This window comes from Lissotriton vulgaris, chromosome 11 (assembly GCF_964263255.1).
Source record: "Lissotriton vulgaris chromosome 11, aLisVul1.2, whole genome shotgun sequence".
Classification (NCBI taxonomy): domain Eukaryota; kingdom Metazoa; phylum Chordata; class Amphibia; order Caudata; family Salamandridae; genus Lissotriton; species Lissotriton vulgaris.
In genome coordinates, this window is record NC_141699.1 from 836427477 (window position 1) to 836447051 (window position 19575).

The 19575-nt window shown below is 48.1% G+C and overlaps 1 protein-coding gene across 3 annotated transcripts in view; it reads left to right on the forward strand.

The window, feature by feature from the left end:
• Positions 1–19575, forward strand: part of PAK2 (p21 (RAC1) activated kinase 2) — a 1025622-nt gene that overhangs the window by 603859 nt on the left and 402188 nt on the right. For all 3 annotated transcript variants that reach the window (XM_086943970.1, XM_086943969.1, XM_086943968.1), the window contains exon 8: positions 12675–12738. In XM_086943970.1, the coding sequence (XP_086800096.1) occupies positions 12675–12738 (64 nt within the window). The remainder of the gene's footprint in view (positions 1–12674; positions 12739–19575) is intronic.

A 19575-nucleotide genomic window follows, 5' to 3' on the forward strand; every position in this document is an offset into this window, starting at 1 on the left:
GAATATAGTGACCTGTAGTAAGCGGTGATTGCCTCCACAATGCCTACTGATGTGTTAATCAGTCTGCTTTCCTTTGCATAAACAGAGGGGATCATTCTATTTATTTTGACCTTATTGGCAAACCAGTACAAAAGCTTGCACACCTTGGCCTCCATCTCATAGCCTCTGTCACAGGACACCATCCATCCTGTGTGGGTGGAGTCTAGCATTCTTTGCTTCAGTTTAGCCCTAGCGAGGGTGAGCGCTTGGGCTGTGGATGCGTCGGGGAGATGGCTGGCGTTTCTTTTACCCCAGTCGTGAATGCCTCTGAGTGGGACAGAGGAAGACACCGAGCTGGCCTTGAGTCCAAAGAAGTTGCCAATTTTGGTACGGAGGAGGGTTCACCCCTACATCTGTCCTCCAACCACCAGGCGTTAAATCACCTTTGTTTGAGGCATGTGGGCTGCTGAATTCATATCTGTGCATAGATCGCCGCCTAGTGTTGGGTCCGGATGATTGCACATTGTTGTCCTGGAAGAGTCTTCGAAGTATCACGAGATAGGTGGCTCCTCCCCTGGACTACAGTGCGCATGGGCATCGACTCCATCCCCAGATTGTTTTTTTCCGCCATTGGGTTCGGATGTGTTTCGGTTCCCTCTGTCGGAATCGATAGTTGTTTAACTTACTTTGCTCGAGACCAAAAGGTCTTTAGGACTTGCGTTGGTATTGTCTATCGTTCGGGTTGTATTTCCTCGGCTCCGAACCAACACTGCCCTTCTGCGTGCTTTCGGCGCGGACGGGCCTACACGACGCTCCAACCTACTTCCATCATGGACCGAAGTCCATTTAAACGGTGCCCGGTGTGTGCCTCGAAGTATCCGCATATCGACGTACACCCGGTGTGTAACAAGTGTTTGTCGCCGGACCACGACGAGGCTAAGTGTATGGCCTGCTCCAAGTTCCGGTCAAAGAAGACACTCAAGCTCCGTCGAGCTGCGCGCCTGGAGGCCCAGCGATCGGCACCACCTCCTACGGACATCTTCGACGCAGAGGATGCCGGCGACGACACTATCCAAGAGATCACAGAATTTAACCCGGCGTCGGAGGTCGAGGACAACTACGACGCGGAAGATGAGGATTTCGATGAAGTCGTCGAGGAGGTAGGGGACGACGACGGGGCCCTTGCCACCGTGGGATCGCCTTCGGGCTTTACCCAAAGCCTTGATTCCCGTCCTACGGCTCGGCCATCCGGCCCGGCCACGGACATTGATACGGCACCACTCACGGTACAGAAACCGAAAGTGAAACCATCGGTCTCGACGCCAAGCGTATCGAAACCGAAAGCGCTAGTCACGCTGGTTGGATCGAAGACTTCGGAGGCCTCGGCGCCGAAGAAATCCAAGATGGCCGTCTAGCTCAAGAGCCACGCCAAAATGGCCGACCCGAAGGCTACTGTATCGAAGCCGAAGGTTAAAAAGACCGACGCAGCTGCATCGGCGCCGAAGACGATCGACACTCATAAGGGTCGCCTCGATCCCCGAAGGCCGACGACCATAAGTAGGCCACTCTCGACACGAAGAGCGGCAGGACGACCCCAAGTCTCTCACTGCCTCGCTTCCACTCGACAAGGCCAAGGGGGCAACGACGTCGGCTCCGAAGACCGCGTCATTGGTCGCCGTCCCGAAACCGGCTTCAGAAGACTCTCTCGAGCCGGTGCGTCCCTCCGCCTCGTTCACTAAGAAGGTTACGGAGTCCCTTCAACGTATTAGGGAGGGGGCCGCAGCAGTCGAGCCGAAGGACCCTGTGCCGCCCAAGCCTCTTCAGAAACCGGCAAAGACGCCAGCGCCTATTTTGTTCACGCTGCCGCCGAAGACGGCGCCGAAGGCTTTCAGACCAAAACCTGCGGCCGGAGTGCCCGTGAAGATATCTTCGACGCCGAAGGCATCGCTATTGGTCCCAAGTCCGCGGCATCGACCGCTAGCAGAAGAGGAGCGTCAGGAGGTGATCATCGACGCCAACACGGGCAAGCTCTCTCTCCTTAAGAGAAAGATCACCCCTGAACCACAATTAGAGCATTACCAAATTCCACTTAAGAAAAAGATGGACTCTGCTGGTGCTTCTGCCTCTATGGAGCCTGTATCACCACAAGCACATGAACTTTCACCCACTCATTCCCATGTGGAGGAGGGTGACGGCAACGACGAGGATGAGTATACCTATCCAGTCTACTCAGACCCAGAAGATGTGACTGAGCCATGGTCTGCTGGTGGCGATCCTGGAGACCCGCATTCAGGGCAGGAGCCTCAGCTTTTTTCAGCCAAGACTTCCCCAACAGAAGACTCTGCAGCTTTCAATGCACTCATTGAAAGGGCGGCAGCCAATCATGACGTCGCTCTCCATGCTGACCCAGTGGACGTCGACTTCCTCTTTGACACCTTTTCAGTCTCTGAAAAAACTGTTAAAACTTTACCTATGCTAAAAGGGGTGTTGAAACATGCGGCAGAAGTCTTCAAGGAGCCCACCCGAGCAAGAGTCATCAACCCACGTATTGATAAAAAGTTCAAGGCAGTGCCCACTGATCCTACTTACATCAAAGGACAGTTGCCTCTGGACTCCCCGGTTGTCTCCAATGCACGCAAACGAGCCAACTCACAAACTACGGGTGATATGCTCCTCCCCCAGATAAGGAATCCAAAGTTTTTGAGGCTTCGGGGAAAAGGGTGGCTGCGCAGGCAGCCAACATATGGCGCATATCCAACACACAGGCGCTACTGGCGCGATATGACAGGGCACACTATGACACTCTAGAGACCCTTTTACAGCACTTACCCGATTAATATAAGGAAGCAGCAGAAATGTTGATACAGGAGGGGAAGCTTATCACCAATGCTTCAATTAAGTGCGCTCTGGACGTGGCTGACACCGCCTCAAGAGCAATTAACACTAGCGTTCTACTTCGTAGGCATGCATGGCTCAGGATATCCGGTTTCAAGCCAGACATTCAAACTACCATCTTGAACCAGACTGTCAACCCAGACCACCTGTTTGGCCCAGAGGTTGATACCACCCTCGAGAAAATGAAAAAGGACACCGACACTGCGAAGTCTATGGGCGCCTTACAGTCCCAGCAGTTTCGAGGTGGTTCTTTTCGTCGCTCTAATAATAGAGGCACCTCGAGGGGTCAACTGGCACAGTCAACACAATTCTACAAGAGCAACACTCAACCTTCCTATACCAACAAGGGTCGGGGTGGATACCGTGGCAACAACGTCGAGGGCAGAGGACGTGGAAATACCAGCTCCAGGTCCTCCACCGCCAACAAACAGTGACGCCTTGTCACTGCCCCCCGACCACACAACACCGGTCGGGGGGAGACTCCAGCAGTTCCTGCCCGTGTGGAAGTCCATCACCACGGACAGATGGGTCAGATCTCTTATTCAATACAGTTATTGTCTGGAGCTCACATCCACTCCACCCAACATACCCCCAAAGAACCGTCCTATGTCCGGCGAGCACTTGCACTTGTTGCAGCAAGAAGTCAACGTCATGCTGCAAAAAGGGGCAATAGAGCTCGTGCCCCTGCAAGAAAGAGGTACGGGAGTTTACTCCCTGTACTTTCTGATTCCAAAGAAGGACGGATCCCTTAGGCCCATCCTAGACCTCAGACCGCTCAACTTTTACATTCTGTCAGAACATTTCCATATGCTCACGCTGCAGCAAGTTCTCCCACTGCTTCGGCAAGGGGACTTCCTAGCAACTCTGGACCTAAAGGATGCGTACTTCCACATTCCACTGCATCCTTCACACAGAAAGTACCTCAGGTTCACCATTCAAAACCAGCACTACCAGTTCAAGGTTTTGCCTTTTGGGGTCCCCACAGCGCCCAGGGTTTTCACAAAGTGCCTGGCGACGGTGGCGGCGCATCTAAGACGTCAAAACATCCACGTCTACCCCTATCTGGACGACTGGCTCATTCAGGCGAAGTCGGCCCAGCAGTGCGCCGACCACGTGTCCCACACCATTCACCTTCTGCGCGATCTGGGGTTCTCACTGAATTACCCAAAATCCCATCTCCAGCCCGCCCACATACGGCAGTATCTGGGTGCGACAATCAATACTCTGGCGGCCATGGCGCAGCCGAATTCAGTGAGAGTCAACAGCATTCAATCGCTGATCCAAAGATTCAGACCTCAACACTCGCTTCCGGCAAGAGTGTTCATGCAGTTGATAGGCATGATGGCCTCCTGCATCTCCATAGTCCCACACGCGAGACTACATATGTGTCCGCTTCAGGAGTGCTTAGCACGTCATTGGCTCAGGCTCACGGGCAGTTAAAAGACCTAGTGTTGGTGAGCGGTCGGGCATACAACTCTCTGCATTGGTGGAATCCACAAAACCTTTGCAAGGGCCGACCGTTTCAAGAGCCTGTGCCGCAGATTATCCTGACGACGGACGCTTCTCTCCAGGGATGGGGAGCGCATGTACTCCAATACACAGTGCAGGGACTATGGACGCTACAGCAAAAGAAGATGCACATCAATGTACTGGAACTGATGGCGATCTTCATGGCCTTGAAGGCATTCAAAGTACATCTGTGCAACAAGGTCGTGTTGATCCGGACGGACAACATGACGGCCATGTACTACATTCAGAAGCAGGGGGGCACACACTCTCCGCAGCTGTCTCATCTGGCGCAGAGCATGCGGAAGTGGGCCATTCAGAGGAACATTTTCCTCATGGCAGAACATCTCCCAGGCAAGGACAATCAAATGGCGGACCTGCTCAGCAGGCACAGCCATCAAATGCACGAGTGGGAGATACATCCATCAGTACTCCAACCGTACTTCCAAAGGTGGGGTCATCCAGAGATCGACCTGTTCGCCACAAGGGAGAACGCAAAATGCCAAAGCTTCGCCGCCAGGTTCCCACACCCGCAATCGCTGGGCAATGCGATATGGATGAACTGGTCAGGCAGATTTGCGTACGCTTTTCCCCCAGCGCCGCTGATACCGCTGGTGGCGCGCAAGCTCAGGCAGCACTCGATGACTCTCATCCTAGTTGCTCCAACGTGGGCTCGCCAACCATGGTACACCACGTTTCTGGAACTTTCCGTGGTACCGCATCAAAGGCTTCATCTCACACCCAGCCTTCTGACGCAGAGCCATGGCGACATTCAGCACCCAGATCCGCAACAGCTCAACCTGGCGATCTGGCTCCTGAAGTCCTAGAGTTTGGCTACCTTAACCTTCCTCCCAATTGTATGGACATCATTTGGGAGGCTAGGAAGCCCACTACTAGAGCATGTTATGCGGCAAAATGGAAACGGTTTGTCATCTATTGCGCAAACCACAACATTGATCCACTAGATGCTTCTATTCAGAACATCATCTGTTACCTGTTCCATCTATACAAGTGTAATCTGGCATATACTTCCATTCGCATTCACCTGTCTGCGATGGCCGCATACCTCCAAAATAGACAGCACCTTTCACTTTTCAAAGTGCCTGCCATCAAAGCTTTTCTGGAAGGCCTCAAAAGAGTCATTCCGCCACGGACTCCACCAGCCCCTGAATGGAACCTCAATGTGGTTCTTACAAGACTGATGGGTCCTCCCTTCGGGCCACTACATTCCTGCGAGATTCAGTTCTTGACATGGAAAGTGGCTTTCCTTGTAGCAATTACATCGCTACGGAGGGTTAGTGAACTGCAAGCCCTCACAATCCAAGAGCCTTTCTTCCAAGTTCATTCAAAGAGGGTAGTGCTCCGCACTAACCCTTAATTTCTACCCAAGGTTGTGTCTCAGTTCCACATCAACCAAACCATTGAGTTGCCAGTGTTCTTTCAAAATCCAGGGTCACTGGCGGAGCGGATGCTCCACACCCTTGACGTTAAACGGGCCCTAATGTATTACATTGATAGGACCAAGGATTTTAGAAAGACTAAGCAGCTTTTTGTTGCCTTTGCGCCACATCACAAAGGTAACCCTATTTCCAAGGCTGGTATTGCTAGGTGGATTGTGAAATGTATTCAAATCTGCTATGCAAAGGCAAAACGCACTCTTACCATTCCACCTAGAGCCCACTCCACCAGAAAGTTGGGGGCCTCTATGGCTTTCCTTGGAAACATTCCCTTAGAGGACATATGTAGAGCAGCCACATGGTCTACCACACACACATTTACTAAGCATTACTGTGTAGACGTGCACTCCAAACAGCAGGCAGCTGTAGGACAGGCTGTTCTCAAGACACTTTTCCAAACTGCTGCAGCTGGCACGGGCAGCCGCCGCTAGTGGAGGGACTGCTATGTATTCTATGCACAGATATGAATTCAGCAGCCCACATGCCTCGAACTGCAAATGCTACTTACCAGTATGCATCTGTTCTTGGCATGTAGGGCTGCTGACATTCATATCGCCCGCCCTCCTCCCCAGCGCCTGTAGCAGCTGCAGTGTTCACATATCATTTCATGGCATGGTCATCTTTCACTGAGTTTCACTCCATCTTGGCCCCAATGGCTAAAAACAATCTGGGGATGGAGTCGATGCCCATGCGCACTGTAGTCCAGGGGAGGAGCCACCTATCTCGTGATACTTCGAAGACTCTTCCAGGACAACAATGTGCAATCATCCGGACCCAACACTAGGCGGCGATCTATGCACAGATATAAATGTCAGCAGCCCTACATGCCAAGAACAGATGCATACTGGTAAGTAGCATTTGCATTCCATGGTGCCCTTCCCGGTGGCTCACAAACTCAGCTTAATAATTGGGTGATCGGACACCCCACGTAGAAGAATGTGGGTGTCTCACACTGCGCACATGTTCAGTGAAACTAGATCACCTATCCTAGAGGGTGAACTGTGGTGAGGAGAGTAGTAAGCATATTGCGTGTCAAATGGGCGTTGTCTGCGCCATGGGTGTAACAGGCAAAGAGTATTGGCCCACTGGGAGAACCGTTTGTCTAGTGGAAGATAGTTGTGGTACAGTCACACGGTAGCTCTACCATGCTATTTAAGTACCCCATTGCCATAGTTGTGGCTGGGAGTGAATCCCCTAGTATTTGGGACAGACTGGAGAGGGTCAACTTGTAGATTTGGAGGGGCGTAGATGCTAGCAAGTGTGGGGGGGTTGGCCATCCATTGAGCCTGCAATGGTGTTGTAAAGGCTGAAATCAATTGTATCTACTGAGATTCACCAAGGAGGGTAAGTAATTCCTAAGAAGAATCGCTTTGTCCCTCGGTGCCCCGTGTGAAGGCAGAGTGGTAAGCTGTTTCCTTAGCTGCGTCGAAAGTTGCTTTACATGTCTTAAAGGTGCCTTCTGGAGAAAAAGGATAGTTGTGGTATTGCACTTGACTTAAAGCGTAACTTCTCCTCATTGTATCTTGCCATTCATCCCATTAACATTCCATGACATCACTTTGTATGCCTCTATTCTGTCACTCAGAAAATTGACCCCTGTAGATTTAGTGCAGAAGAAGTTAGACGTATCTGTGATTTGTGTAGAAAAAATAATAAATGCAGACATCACCCGTCTATCCCCTCCACCCTACACTTCCACCCCAGAAATATCCATCACCTAAAAAGTAAAAAAATATTCTGTTAATACAAGCCATATAATAGTTAAAATATGGGGAGCAGAAACAGAATCAAGTAAATGGAAAAAGAGGAAGGGGTTGTAGTGGGTAACAAGTGAGATACAAGTGCCACAGCCCTCCAGTGAACAGTGTACTTGTCTCCTTGCGTGTAGGGGCTCAGGGTATGCAGCCTGTTGGAGCTGCAAGGGTATGGGCACCCAAATGGGTTTAAGCACTTGACCAGGCAAAGAACATGGAAGAGTACAATCAATGGCTTCTTTGTCATTGTAAGAATAGTACCCCATCCTGTCATGTGAGGCAGGATTATGCTGCATGTTCTCAATGGCATCCCACATCAAGGTGATGGGGCGACCGTCAGTTGTGGCTGGGGTTGTGGTCTGCCAGAACTATTGCTGGAGGCTTGTCGCACTTCACGCATGACTTATGAGAGCACAGTCTTGGACTTCTACCTGCTCTCTGCAAATTGAGTCTCCCCAATCTGTCCACCTCACCTGGTCCAACGTTAAAGAAAAATCATTCTTGTTCAGGACTTTGAACTTGAGTGAGTCGCTCTGTTCTGTTTAACCTGGTGAAAGGTGCGACAATTCAGGTGTAATCTGGGAAGACTAGAATTATATGGGAGTCAAATATCCTTTTTTGAGGCCCTCTGGACGCCTTTAGGGTGGAATTCCTTTCTCTGTAGTTAAGTGTGCAATCATTGTTCAAGGTACGGCACCTAGGCGGGGGGGGGGGGGGGGGGGGGGGGAGGTGCATCTCTTGGTGCAGCGCTATATTCATGCCATGGCGGAGGTATGAGTGCACCCTATAAGGTTTAATGGAGGAATTAACCCCCGCATATTCCACGTCACAAATTTAAACTGTGCCATCTATCCAGTGATACCGTAATGTCCTAACCATTTGCTTATGTTGCCTTTGCTGCCATAAACTGCTCTTTGAACCTTTGAAGAAGCTGAAGACCTGGCTGTTCGAGCAGTAGCGCCCCCCCCCCCCCCCCCCCCCCGCGCCTTGAGACCCTACGGGTATGTAGCGCGCTCTATAAGTGTCACTGATTGATTGAGACCCACCCTCCACCTCCCGGGTATACACTAGGTAAACAATTTGTGCCTCCCCAGTCGTATGTCTAATCCTAACCATACCGATATAACAACCAAATGTAACTAATCAAACATTCAAAAATATTCTCCCCATTCCACTCCCAAATGCACTCACTCCTAGGTCCTGAATTTCGTAAATGTACCCCACTCATTCAGTCTCAAAATAAATTGCCGGACGAGACATGGAACCCGTTGAGGCAGAAAACCACCTCGCCCGTGCTCCTATCCCCTCCGCCACTCAATCAGTGACACTCTCACACAAACCCACTTACATTTAAAAAAAAGATAACCAGGCAAGAAGAACCTGTGAATGAATATAGTAAAGGAGATGTGGAGAATAAAAGATATAGCAGGGGGGAAGGCGGCCTCTCCAGCCCATCTCACATCTATGTTTCATCCCTTTTGCTGACTCTCGCCGTCTCTTGTAGAGACACCAGTGCTATTCAGGCTACATTTAGCAGATATGTCCATATTTTAGTCTCTTGCCTATTTTGACCCGTGAACCCCCCCACCCCACTACTTATCTTGATAGTCCATTCCGGGCTCCGTTAGCTGGGTGTCTATGGTTCCTCTGTTTGTGGAGTGTCTTTTTCCATCTTTCCAGAACCAGTGTCTGAGTCACACAGTCAGAACTTCCACTAGCGCCATAGCTTCCTTTTGTTCAGTTTGCATTTGTGCCTAGTCCACCAGGGGCAAGCGCCTCTCCTCTGGGCCTAACACGATAAGCTCCATGGCGAGCGATCCGTCCTGCCGGACGACTATTTGCTGGACTGAGCGGCTGGGTTGCTTATTGGTCCACCAGCGTTTTTTGGGTTTCCGAAATTGTTGTGTACCCCGATTTGGGGAGCTTGTGCCCCTCCTCCTGCACCTCCAGCCAGTTCCACACTGCCTCAGGGGAGGTAAAGAAATGCAACGGCCTGCGTCTAGCACCCTAAGATTTCCTAGATATAGCAGCATACAGTGCAGCAGCATGGCTCTCAATTTTTACTTCACGCTAGTAAACGACATCCTATGTTGAACTAATTTTGTATAGTCCGGAAATATGCGAATGGTGTGGTTCTTGAATTGGGGGTCTCTAGCTTTCTGAACTCTCTGAGGATGCAGCCTCAGTCTCTATAGTTTGATATCTTCACTATGAGGGTACGAGGAGGGGCACCTGCAGGGGGAGCTGGGATCAATGCTCTGTGTGCCCTCTCAATTATAAACAGATCAGACGGGGGTGTTTCCAGCAATATGTTCTTGATCCAGCTTTCCAGAAACTGTTCCGGGACCGTCCCCTCTGGGCCATCGTAAATAAATCTCGGTGAGCGTCCTTTTGCATCTTTAGCGATTTGCTTCAAGATCGCTGTAAGATCTGAGAGCGCCATTTTTAAAGTTGTTAGCTCAATTCGCATTTCAGAGACCGTTTGTTCTGTAGCGATGGAGCGTTCCGCTACCGTCTGCAAATCCACTCTCAGCAGTATGTGTGTGTGCGTGTAAGTTTGTGTGTAAGTGTGAATTTGGGCTGCGTTTTTGGACAGGTATCTGAGGAAGGCGAAAGGCTTGCCGAAATGCATTATGCCCTGTGTCCTCAATAAAGGCTCCAGAAGGATTCCCCTGTGTGGCCTCTTTCTTCCAGGTGTGGAGGAGTTGTTGGATATTTTGCACGCTGGCCAGTAGCGTGGTTAAAGGGGCCCTGTTTCATCAAGCGAATGCTGGTGCAGCTGCTGCTGAAGTTTTCTGACCAAGGGATTGGTGAACTCCGGCCCGCCTCAGCTTGTGGGGGAAACGGACAGGGCTGCTGCCAGGATCAGCTCCTTACTGTGCGAGGAGAAGGGAATTATTTATCCTGACTCGCGGCCGCCTGGCTCCTTCAAGAGGGGCTGGAACGTCAGTTGGGACCCGATGAAGCCAAGAGGACATCACTTCAAAATCGGGCCTTACATCGGAATAATACTCACCTTCCCCTGAATATTGGGTCAATTGTGTTGTCCCCACGTACTGACTCTACCAGCAAGGAGAACTATGGGAACTGTAGACGATATTCTAAAACTACAGGAGACTTGCATTCTGACAACTGTAGGGTGGAGCTCTCAGACCAATGGGAGGGCAGCAGGAGCAGTAAATGGTGGAGATGAAATTGTGCTGCGTTTTTGGACAGGCATATGAGGAAGGCGAAAGACTCGCCAAAATGCATTATGCCCTGTGTCCTCAATAAAGGCTTCAGGAGGATTCCCCTGTGTGGCCTCTGTCTTCACGGTGTGGAGGAGTTGTCGGATGTATATAGATTTGTTTTTGGGAGGTGCGCAGGGCCTCTTTCTCATCTGGCTTGTGTGGAAGCGTGCTCCCTTATCAGGCCATACGCCCCATGACTGGATGCCTCCAGCTTAATCGGCACAGGTGTGCCACGTGCTTTGTTTCTTGTCCACCCACCCCGCCTGCTCACCTCCGATATGGCTTCTCATATGGCAATAACGTGTCTCCTCTGTCGTTTCTGGTCCGGGAGGGGGGTGTATTCCTGTCTGTTACAGGCCGCGTTATGACGCAGTCCAGACACACCGCATGCCGGTTCCACTTCACTGACTCATCACCTGAGACAGCGTTGTAGCCTCCCTGGGTCCCGGCATGGGCTTTCCGCCTGTTAGGTCGAGCGAGAGGGCAGGATAATTGGAGTTATTTGTTGGGCCTGTGCAGTGCTTGCTATACTGCCTCGGCTAAGGCCACTATCTTAGCCACTCCCAACGACATCACTTTAAATCCCTTGGTGATCCTATATTTTCTTTAAACATTAGATCTTTGCATTCCCTGCCTTTCTTGATAAGCAGGTACCTAGTTTAATACTGAAGCTGCAAAATGATGATGACCTTCAACATTTAGCCCACCAGTTGGAAATCCATTGCCTCGCTGCAATCTGCACATGCCGCTTAACATTGGACCCAACCCTTCACTTCACCTTCACTTTGGCTAGGAGCATTGCTAACCTTCAAGCTGATTTTTCACGAAAGAGGGGGTCTGAGTTCTGCCCTATTTCTATTTAATTGAATATCCTATTAAACAGAAAATACCTTTTCCAGTTTTTCAACACAGACCTCATATTTTTTCTGCTATGAAAATGCTTTCTAATTTGGATGTTTCCAGTGCTCTTAAGCTATACTTTAAAAAACTGTTTATTTTAGACAATCGGCGCTTCTCATAATTTATGACTGTTGCACCTCGGACAACTCGGTGACAAAAGCTGTAGATGGATGGCCCAATAAGTATGGAACTCTTAAGTCACAAGTGGATTTAACCTTTTCCAAGACATGCTCATTCCATCAGAACTAAGTAATACCTTTTCAGATGCATTTTCTTATTGCTGACTTCGGTAAATACTGCTCAATGGATAGATTGTTGGAAAGGTAATGTTTTGGCCAATAAATTCCCTATCTAATTTCACGAAGCTTGGTTAAGATTTCTGTGTTCATGAAATCTGCTTTCCATTCATCTGGGCAAGGAAGGAGAGACAGACTTAAGAAAAACTTTCATTATGGTAATTCTGTAATTATTTTTGGCCCTCACAACACCAATCCAACTATCTCTTTATTAAATGCATATTGTGCTACAATGTTTTGTGACAGAACAAAATGAGACAACTGGGCTGGGATACTAGTGAAAAGTATATAGTGACCGGTTGATGCTCAAGAGAGGGAACATTCATGTGATGTCCCAATGAGAAATGTAAGGAGATTGCACACTCTTGATCAAAGAACTTCTGGTCCTGCATATGTTTCATGAAATTCCCAACCATTTGTGAAGGTGGATATACAAGACCACAGAGTACCGAAGTTACTGCGAGGGGAGTATTTCCATTTTAGTTGTTTTCAACATCATTCTTTTCTATGGTGTTGCCTACATTAAGCCCTAGTAGGTAAAGACAAATAGTTACAACAGTAGAGACGTTGACAGTTACTGTGTAAATGTTTTGCCGTTCTTGCTTTCTCCTCAGATTTTCTTGCTGACCTTACCAGTGTTATTTTACCTTTCTATAGGAACCATTGTTAGCATAGGAGACCCAAAGAAGAAGTACACAAGATATGAAAAAATTGGCCAAGGGTCAGTATCTGGAATACAGATTGTAGTTTTTGGTCTTTCTGTGTCATTTATTTTTGTGCATTGTTGGGAGTTTGTAAAAGTCTAGTGTTTGTGATTGAAGTTTGGGAGTTACCCACATGAATATTGACTGAAGCATGCCTTGAATACCAGAATAAACATTTTATTGTCGCTCTGTGAATGTGCACATAACTTTGGAATTCTTTATCTGAACAGTGTATTGCACTTACTATAGTTTTTGGATTATCTTCCTTTCCTTTAGCCAACAATATCTTATTCTCATCTTTTGGCGCTTGTAAAGACATTTTATATTTCAAAATGTATTTTAAGAAAATGTCCCTATCCAAAAATGTGTTTTAGATTTTAGTGTAGATGCATCAAAAGGATAGCAATGAGTCGTAAATGACATAAGCAATGCTTATAACATCCCTAGTCCTAACTGAGGCTAAAAGAATCTAGTTTAACCACCTGGATGCTAGGCGTTTTCCCGCTGTGTGCTGGAAAATGCCATTTTAGTGGCACCATGACGAGCTCAGCTCGTCATCAGCACACGACCCCCGTGGGTGATGACGAGCTGAGCTCGTCATCCGCATCGAAGGGGTTAAGAGTATTCACTGATTTGGGTATGAAAATAAGGAACTGGAAACCCTATTCTAATTGGAATGTGTGATAAACTTCATTGCCTCTCTATTTTAGCCCATGTCTGGTTGTCCACAATGATTCAGAAAAGGGGGTGGTGATGAACAGAGTGTCTGAATTAAGCAGACCACTCTTACCCAGTCCAAAGATCAGGGCTTGATCCATCACCGTTTTTTAGCTCACTGCACCATCCCAGCTCAGAACTTGGCTATATGCAAATTAGTCCGACCCTGGCCCAGTGCATGAGTCCCTTTTTCACTGCACCATCAGGATTCAAGCAAACCGGGCCGAAGACGGCTGAAATGCCAGAAACCGGTCCCCGGTAGCTTGTCTCCTTTCTGGTGAAGAATTGGCTTGGTAGTTTGGTCTGCCCTGTTCCCATGATGCACTGGGCCAGGGACAGACTGATTTGCATATAGCCAGGTTCTGAGCTGGGATGGTGCAGTGAGATAAATAACGGTGATGGATCAAGCCCTGATCTATGGACTGGTTAAGAGTGGTCTGCTTAATTCAGACACTCTGTTCATCACCACCCCCTTTTCTGAATGGTTGTCCACAAAGCACGCAGATTAGACCCCCAACTGTGGTTGTTGAGAAAGTTGGCCAGTGGTGTCATGGGGCCCTTCCTATTATAGCTTCGCACTATGGGCCAAGTACAACCCAGTATGTACATACACTCTGGTTAGGCAGGGTGAGCAGTTTCAGGCCTTTCAGGTAAGGAAGGTAGTGTGGGATGTCAAAACTCAACAGTGGCATTTGGTCACTCAGGGCAGAGAAAGAAGCCTGTATACCAAGGAAGGGACAATTTTGACCCAACACTCCTTCATAAGAAAATAATTTAGTTTCAAGGAATTGCAAATTTAATTCTCTGTCAACTGCCTTTGATTGCATACTTTGATAGGTATGAATTAATTGCTGCTCTCTTGGTCGTAGTCTTGAAGATTTAGCAGAGGTATTGTAACCTTACATGGTTCAGCCCTTTCAATATTTTGTGTACAATTGTTAGAACAATCTAGATGGATAAAGGTGTGAAATTGCTTGCCTCCTTTGTATGCATTACCGTGAGGCAGAAGCTTTTGTCAGCATGCTGTCTAACATCTTAGTAGTTTTTCAGAATACCTAACTTTTTGATGACCAGGGATCAGTCTCATGTAGATGTGCAAAAAGACTGTAGGACCCTATCCTTGATTAACCTGTTTACCGAGGGGACATTCCGCAGTGGTGTGGGCGTTCTAATGGGTGGGTGGGGCTGCGTCGGCCAACGGTCGTGTGCAGGACCCCGAAGGTAGTGCTTGCGTCAGCCGTTGGCCGGCGCAAGCATGGAAAGGGCTAAAGGGGAAAATGCTGGTCTACTGCAGTCTGTTTGCATAAAGTCTGAACCTACAGTGAAAGTTCTGCAGCACACACAAAGTACAAGGTGTCCCTTGCTTCTGTTTAATGTAGATGGATATTCCACTTGAGAGGACCCTCTGTTTAGCCTCTGGGGGCTGGGAAATCCTCTAAATGTTCAGATTTTAGAAGGGCACCCATCTGATCTCTATATTATCTCTGAATGCATCTGATTCACAGTCTTAAAAAAGAAAGGAACAGCGCGTTTGGAGCTGAACAAAGCAGTACGCTTCAACTTATCTTATAGTCTGACTGGAATGGCATTGTGGCCAAAATGGAAGTAGTGTGCCTTCAGCAGGAGGCTAATGAAAAAGCATGACCAGAGTGATGCTGGCCTCCAAAGCAGCCTTTTTAGGCCTTGGCTGCAACAGTGCAAACGCTGCATGGACTCTGTGAGAGAGATTGTATACAACAATGGTCTCACAGCCTGTCCATTGCTTAACGTTTGTTGGCTTCATTGGCACTTTTATTTGCTGCCATCTAATTGGTCAGCATGTGGTGGCTTCACTTCCTCTTCGGCTGGAGCATGGACCAAGTACTGATTACTTCGGCTTGATTGCTTGCTGTCCTTCCGCTGATAGAGCTGTAATAGAAGCACTACCTATATTTCTTCTCCTTCGCTGTTGCCCTTTTTGAACCTCTTGCGATTTGTTGCTGTTTTACTATGCCACGCGTCCTTCAAAGAAGCCATTTCTCCTTTAAAATGGATGTTTATATTTACAAAAGATGTTATCTGCTTCCAAATGTATTTTCACTAAAAATGGATTATGATGCATCCAGTGCTAATACACCTTAAAAAAAAAAGTTAGGCCTGGCTGCACTGTAGCACTTTTTTATATTAGTTGTAGCCACACTGCAAAGCATGCGTGCAGCTGTGCAGCATGCTAACCAAACATTGCCCTAAAGCCCGTAGCTCTCATGGGTGAGACCTATTGGGTTTGTCAATCCTTGTTTAGCTTTGTCTGAGCAGATGGAACTAGTGATGTGATCTCAGTCACTCATCTCTTACAAACTCAAAGTGATTAATGACGGGAGAAGAGCTAGAGACAGGTCAGAATAGTTTCAAGGTATTCCACGTTTTGACAGATATCCAATATTAATTATAGCAAGTTGTAAATTTGTTAACTGTTATTGAAAAGAAATAAGATCCGTACTCTTACTGTACACGCTCTGCTGTCTGTGTCTGTTATTTGTTTACAATTGTCTTATTGAATAGCCCGTTGGATTGTCTGTGCTCTGTACCACAGCTGCTGGTCTGCATCGTGAATATTCTTTTCCATGTTTGGAAAGCAAATTAATCAGTATATTTATAGAGTGCTATGTAACTGTGAGGGTATCCAGGCACTCGCAGACTCCAGCTTATTAGCCAAATAACCTAGTCTTCAGGGACTTTTTGGAACTCTAAAAGAGATGGGGATGTCCATAGATGAAAGGGTTGCTTGTTCCATGTCTTTGCTGCTAGATAGGAGAATGAGTGATCTCTGCATCAGCTATGTTGAATACGATGGTGATGGTTAGAGAAAGGGACACAAATTGGAAGTGCCTGGTGGGTTTATGGAAGCTCAGGCGGTGTTTCAAGTATGTGGATCCACAATGGTGCATGGCCACGTATGCATGGATCAGGAGGTTGACCGTGCATATTTTCTATACAGGGAACCTGTGGAGTGCCCGGAGTTAGGGGGTGATGTAGGTTTGTCTAGGGAGATCCCGGGCGAGTCTGGCTACAGCATTCTGTATGATCTGTAGTAGTCATTGGAGGTAAGCTGCACTACCTGCGTAGAGGCCATTGCAGTAGTCCAGCCAGCTGGAGATTAGGTCCTGGGTGAAGGTGCGTTTTGAGCTATGGGGTAGCCATTTGAATATCTTACGAAGCCTGCATAGGATAAAGAAGCAGGAGGAGGAGACTGACTTGTCCTGTGTAGTCATGGTTAGCTTGTCCAGAATGATGCTTAGGTTCCTAGTGTGGTCAGTGGGGGTAGGAGTAGGTCTGAGTTCTGAGGGCCACCAGGATGTGTCCCATGGAAAGCTTTTGTTTCAGAAAATCAGTACCTCGGTCTTCTCAGAGTTGAGCTGCAGACAGTTGTCCTTATCCAGTTGGTGACATCTGTTATGCAGTTGTGGAACTTTATCTTGGTGGTATCTTTGGAGAGGGAGAGGATGAGTTGTCAGCATAGGTGATGATTCTGTGGGTTTTGATGATGATGCCCAGAGGTGTCCTATAAGTGTGAAAAGAGGCTGGGGCTGAGCGAGGAACTTTTGAGTATTCCACAGATGATTTCCTTAGGTTCGGAGGTGAAGGAGGGAAAGCAGACTATTTGTGTCCTCCCTGTAAGCAAAAAGGCAATCCATCTCAGAGCGGCTCCTTGGATGTGTATGTTGTGCAGCCTTGTGATGTGTGTGGTAGGAGACCATATCGAAGGTTGCAGAGAGGTCTAGGAGGATGAGTCTCAGTCTCTCCTAGGTCGAGTAGGGCTTCGATGTCATATGTAGCTGCAATGAGAGCGGTCTAGCTGCTGTGGCTGCTGCAGAATTCATATTGCGAGTAGGAGGTTCTGTTCCAGATGTGAGGGGTATTGGTTGATGGCTTTTTCAAATACTTTGGCCGGGATCTGGAGCAGGGCTATCGGTCAGTAGTTGTTGAGTTTGTTGAAGTCTTCCAATGATGTATTTAGTAGGGTGTTGACTTCTGCATATTTCCCGTCCTCTGTAAGGTGGCCATGGCAATTGAGGTGTTGAACAAGGAGGTGAGTATGTGCCTAATTCTGCCTTCGCTTAGGTAGAGGATTTGATGAGGGCCTGGGTCGGTTGGGGCCCCTGAGTGGACCAAACTCCTGATGAAGGCGGTGATGTGTGAGACGAGCTGGATCCATTTGGTAGGTCGGATGTCTGTGGTGGTGGTGGTGGTTGAAGTTTCTGTAAATGTTGGCGATTTTGTTGTGGAAGGCGTTTGCAAGGTTGTCGCAGAGTTCGTATGAGGGGGGTAATATTTGTTGCAGCCGAGGGGTTGGAGAATTCCTTGACTATGCTGAAGAGTTATTTGCTGTTATTGGAACTTGATTCAATGCATGAGGCGAAGACCTTTTATTTCAATTCTCTCCACTCTCTGGTTGAGGTTGGGGGCTGTCTTGAAGGTGGTCTCATTGGTCCTGTCTTTGCTGGTCCACCATCTCCTTTCAAGTTGTTTACAGGGTTTAGTAGTTATGAGGTCTTCAGTGTACCAGCTAGCCTTCTTAGTAGACCCGCTGTTGGTGTTGTTACTGATGGGAGCAACGCTATTGGTGCATTTGGTGATCCAGTTGTTGAAGTTTCTGAAGTTCTGGTCTAGGTTGTTGGAGGAAGTGGGTGAGTGGTGTTGAGGGCGTTGATCCATGTGTCCTTTGAGAATTTGCTCCAGCTGCGGTGGGGGGTGTTGGGCAGACAGGCGGGGCCAAGACCTGTGAGCTGGTGATGTTGAAGTGGACCATGGAGTGGTTGGTCCAGGTGAGTTCTGTGGTGTGGCTGTCATGGAGGAGGTGGGTGAGTTCAATGTTCATGCTGTCGAAGAAGTTGGTAGTGTTGATGGCATTGTGGTCATCGAGATGGAAGTTGAGTTTGCTGAGGAAAATATAGTTGTTGAAGTCTATTAAGGAGGGTGAGGAAGTTGCAGAAGGCTGGGCGTGCTTCTGGAGGATGGTAGGCAAGGGTGTCTATGATCATGGTTTTGCTTTCTGTTTAGAGTTGGAAGTTGAGGTATTCCATGGCTGGGATGATATCATTTGTGGTGGTGTATTGTATGGTTACATGCTAACACATATCATTCAAATTTTCAAAAGTGGTCACACCTATTCTTATTCGGTGGGACAGGGTTGACTATCTAGTTATACCCACCCATATTTGTCATTGCATTTATAAAATCAAACAAACCAAATTAAGCAGGAAGCCCACAATTCTTTAATAACTACGTGGGTCTAAAAAAGAGTGAGGTGAGTCAGGAAGAGCCTCACATAAGCAACACCATCACGTAAACCAATTTCCTGTGTCCAGGGGCAAACAAGAAAGATTGGTAAATATGGAGGTAGGCAGAAGTGGTTGGACTGAAATTTAGAGGTTCTTCTTGCTTGGCGTGTCCTAATGAGACTTAGGCAGTGATTGATTTGGAAATTTGACCCACTGTATCCTGCTGCTATCGTTGCCTCTATTGAAGCACCTCTATTTGGTGCAGTGATGCAGTAGTACTTGCATCTTTCATCAGTTTATTTTCCCCTGTACCAGAACTTCTTTTCCTTTCTAACCTTAAATCTGAAAATTGCTATGTTCGAGGCATATGAGCTGCAGATCCTACATTTAGCAATAGATCGCCACCTGGTGTTGGGCTCGGATGATTGCAGGTTGTTGTCTTCTTGGAAGAAGTCTTTGTAGTCACGAGATAGGTTACTCTTCCCGTGGACAATACTGCGCATGGTCATCGACTCCATCCTCCGATTTCTTTTTTTCCGCCACTCATTTCGGATGAAAATTTTCCGCTCCGGCTAGAATACTTTTTTCTGCTTTTTTCGAAGCGAGAAACTTCAAACAAACTTATTTCGACATCGAATAGACTTTCGACATCACCAGCTACATTCCGGTGCGTCGACGCGGGCCGTTGAGCCCATCGGCGCCATGCGGTCTACGCCTCATGGAAAGAACTCCATTCAAGAGATGCCCCGTATGTCGAGCAAAATTCCCTCGTAGCGACCATCACGAGGTTTGCAACCTCTGTCTATCGCCAGAACACGACGAGTCGACCTGCACAGCCTGTGCCTCCTTCCGATCGAAGAAGACCATCCGGGATCG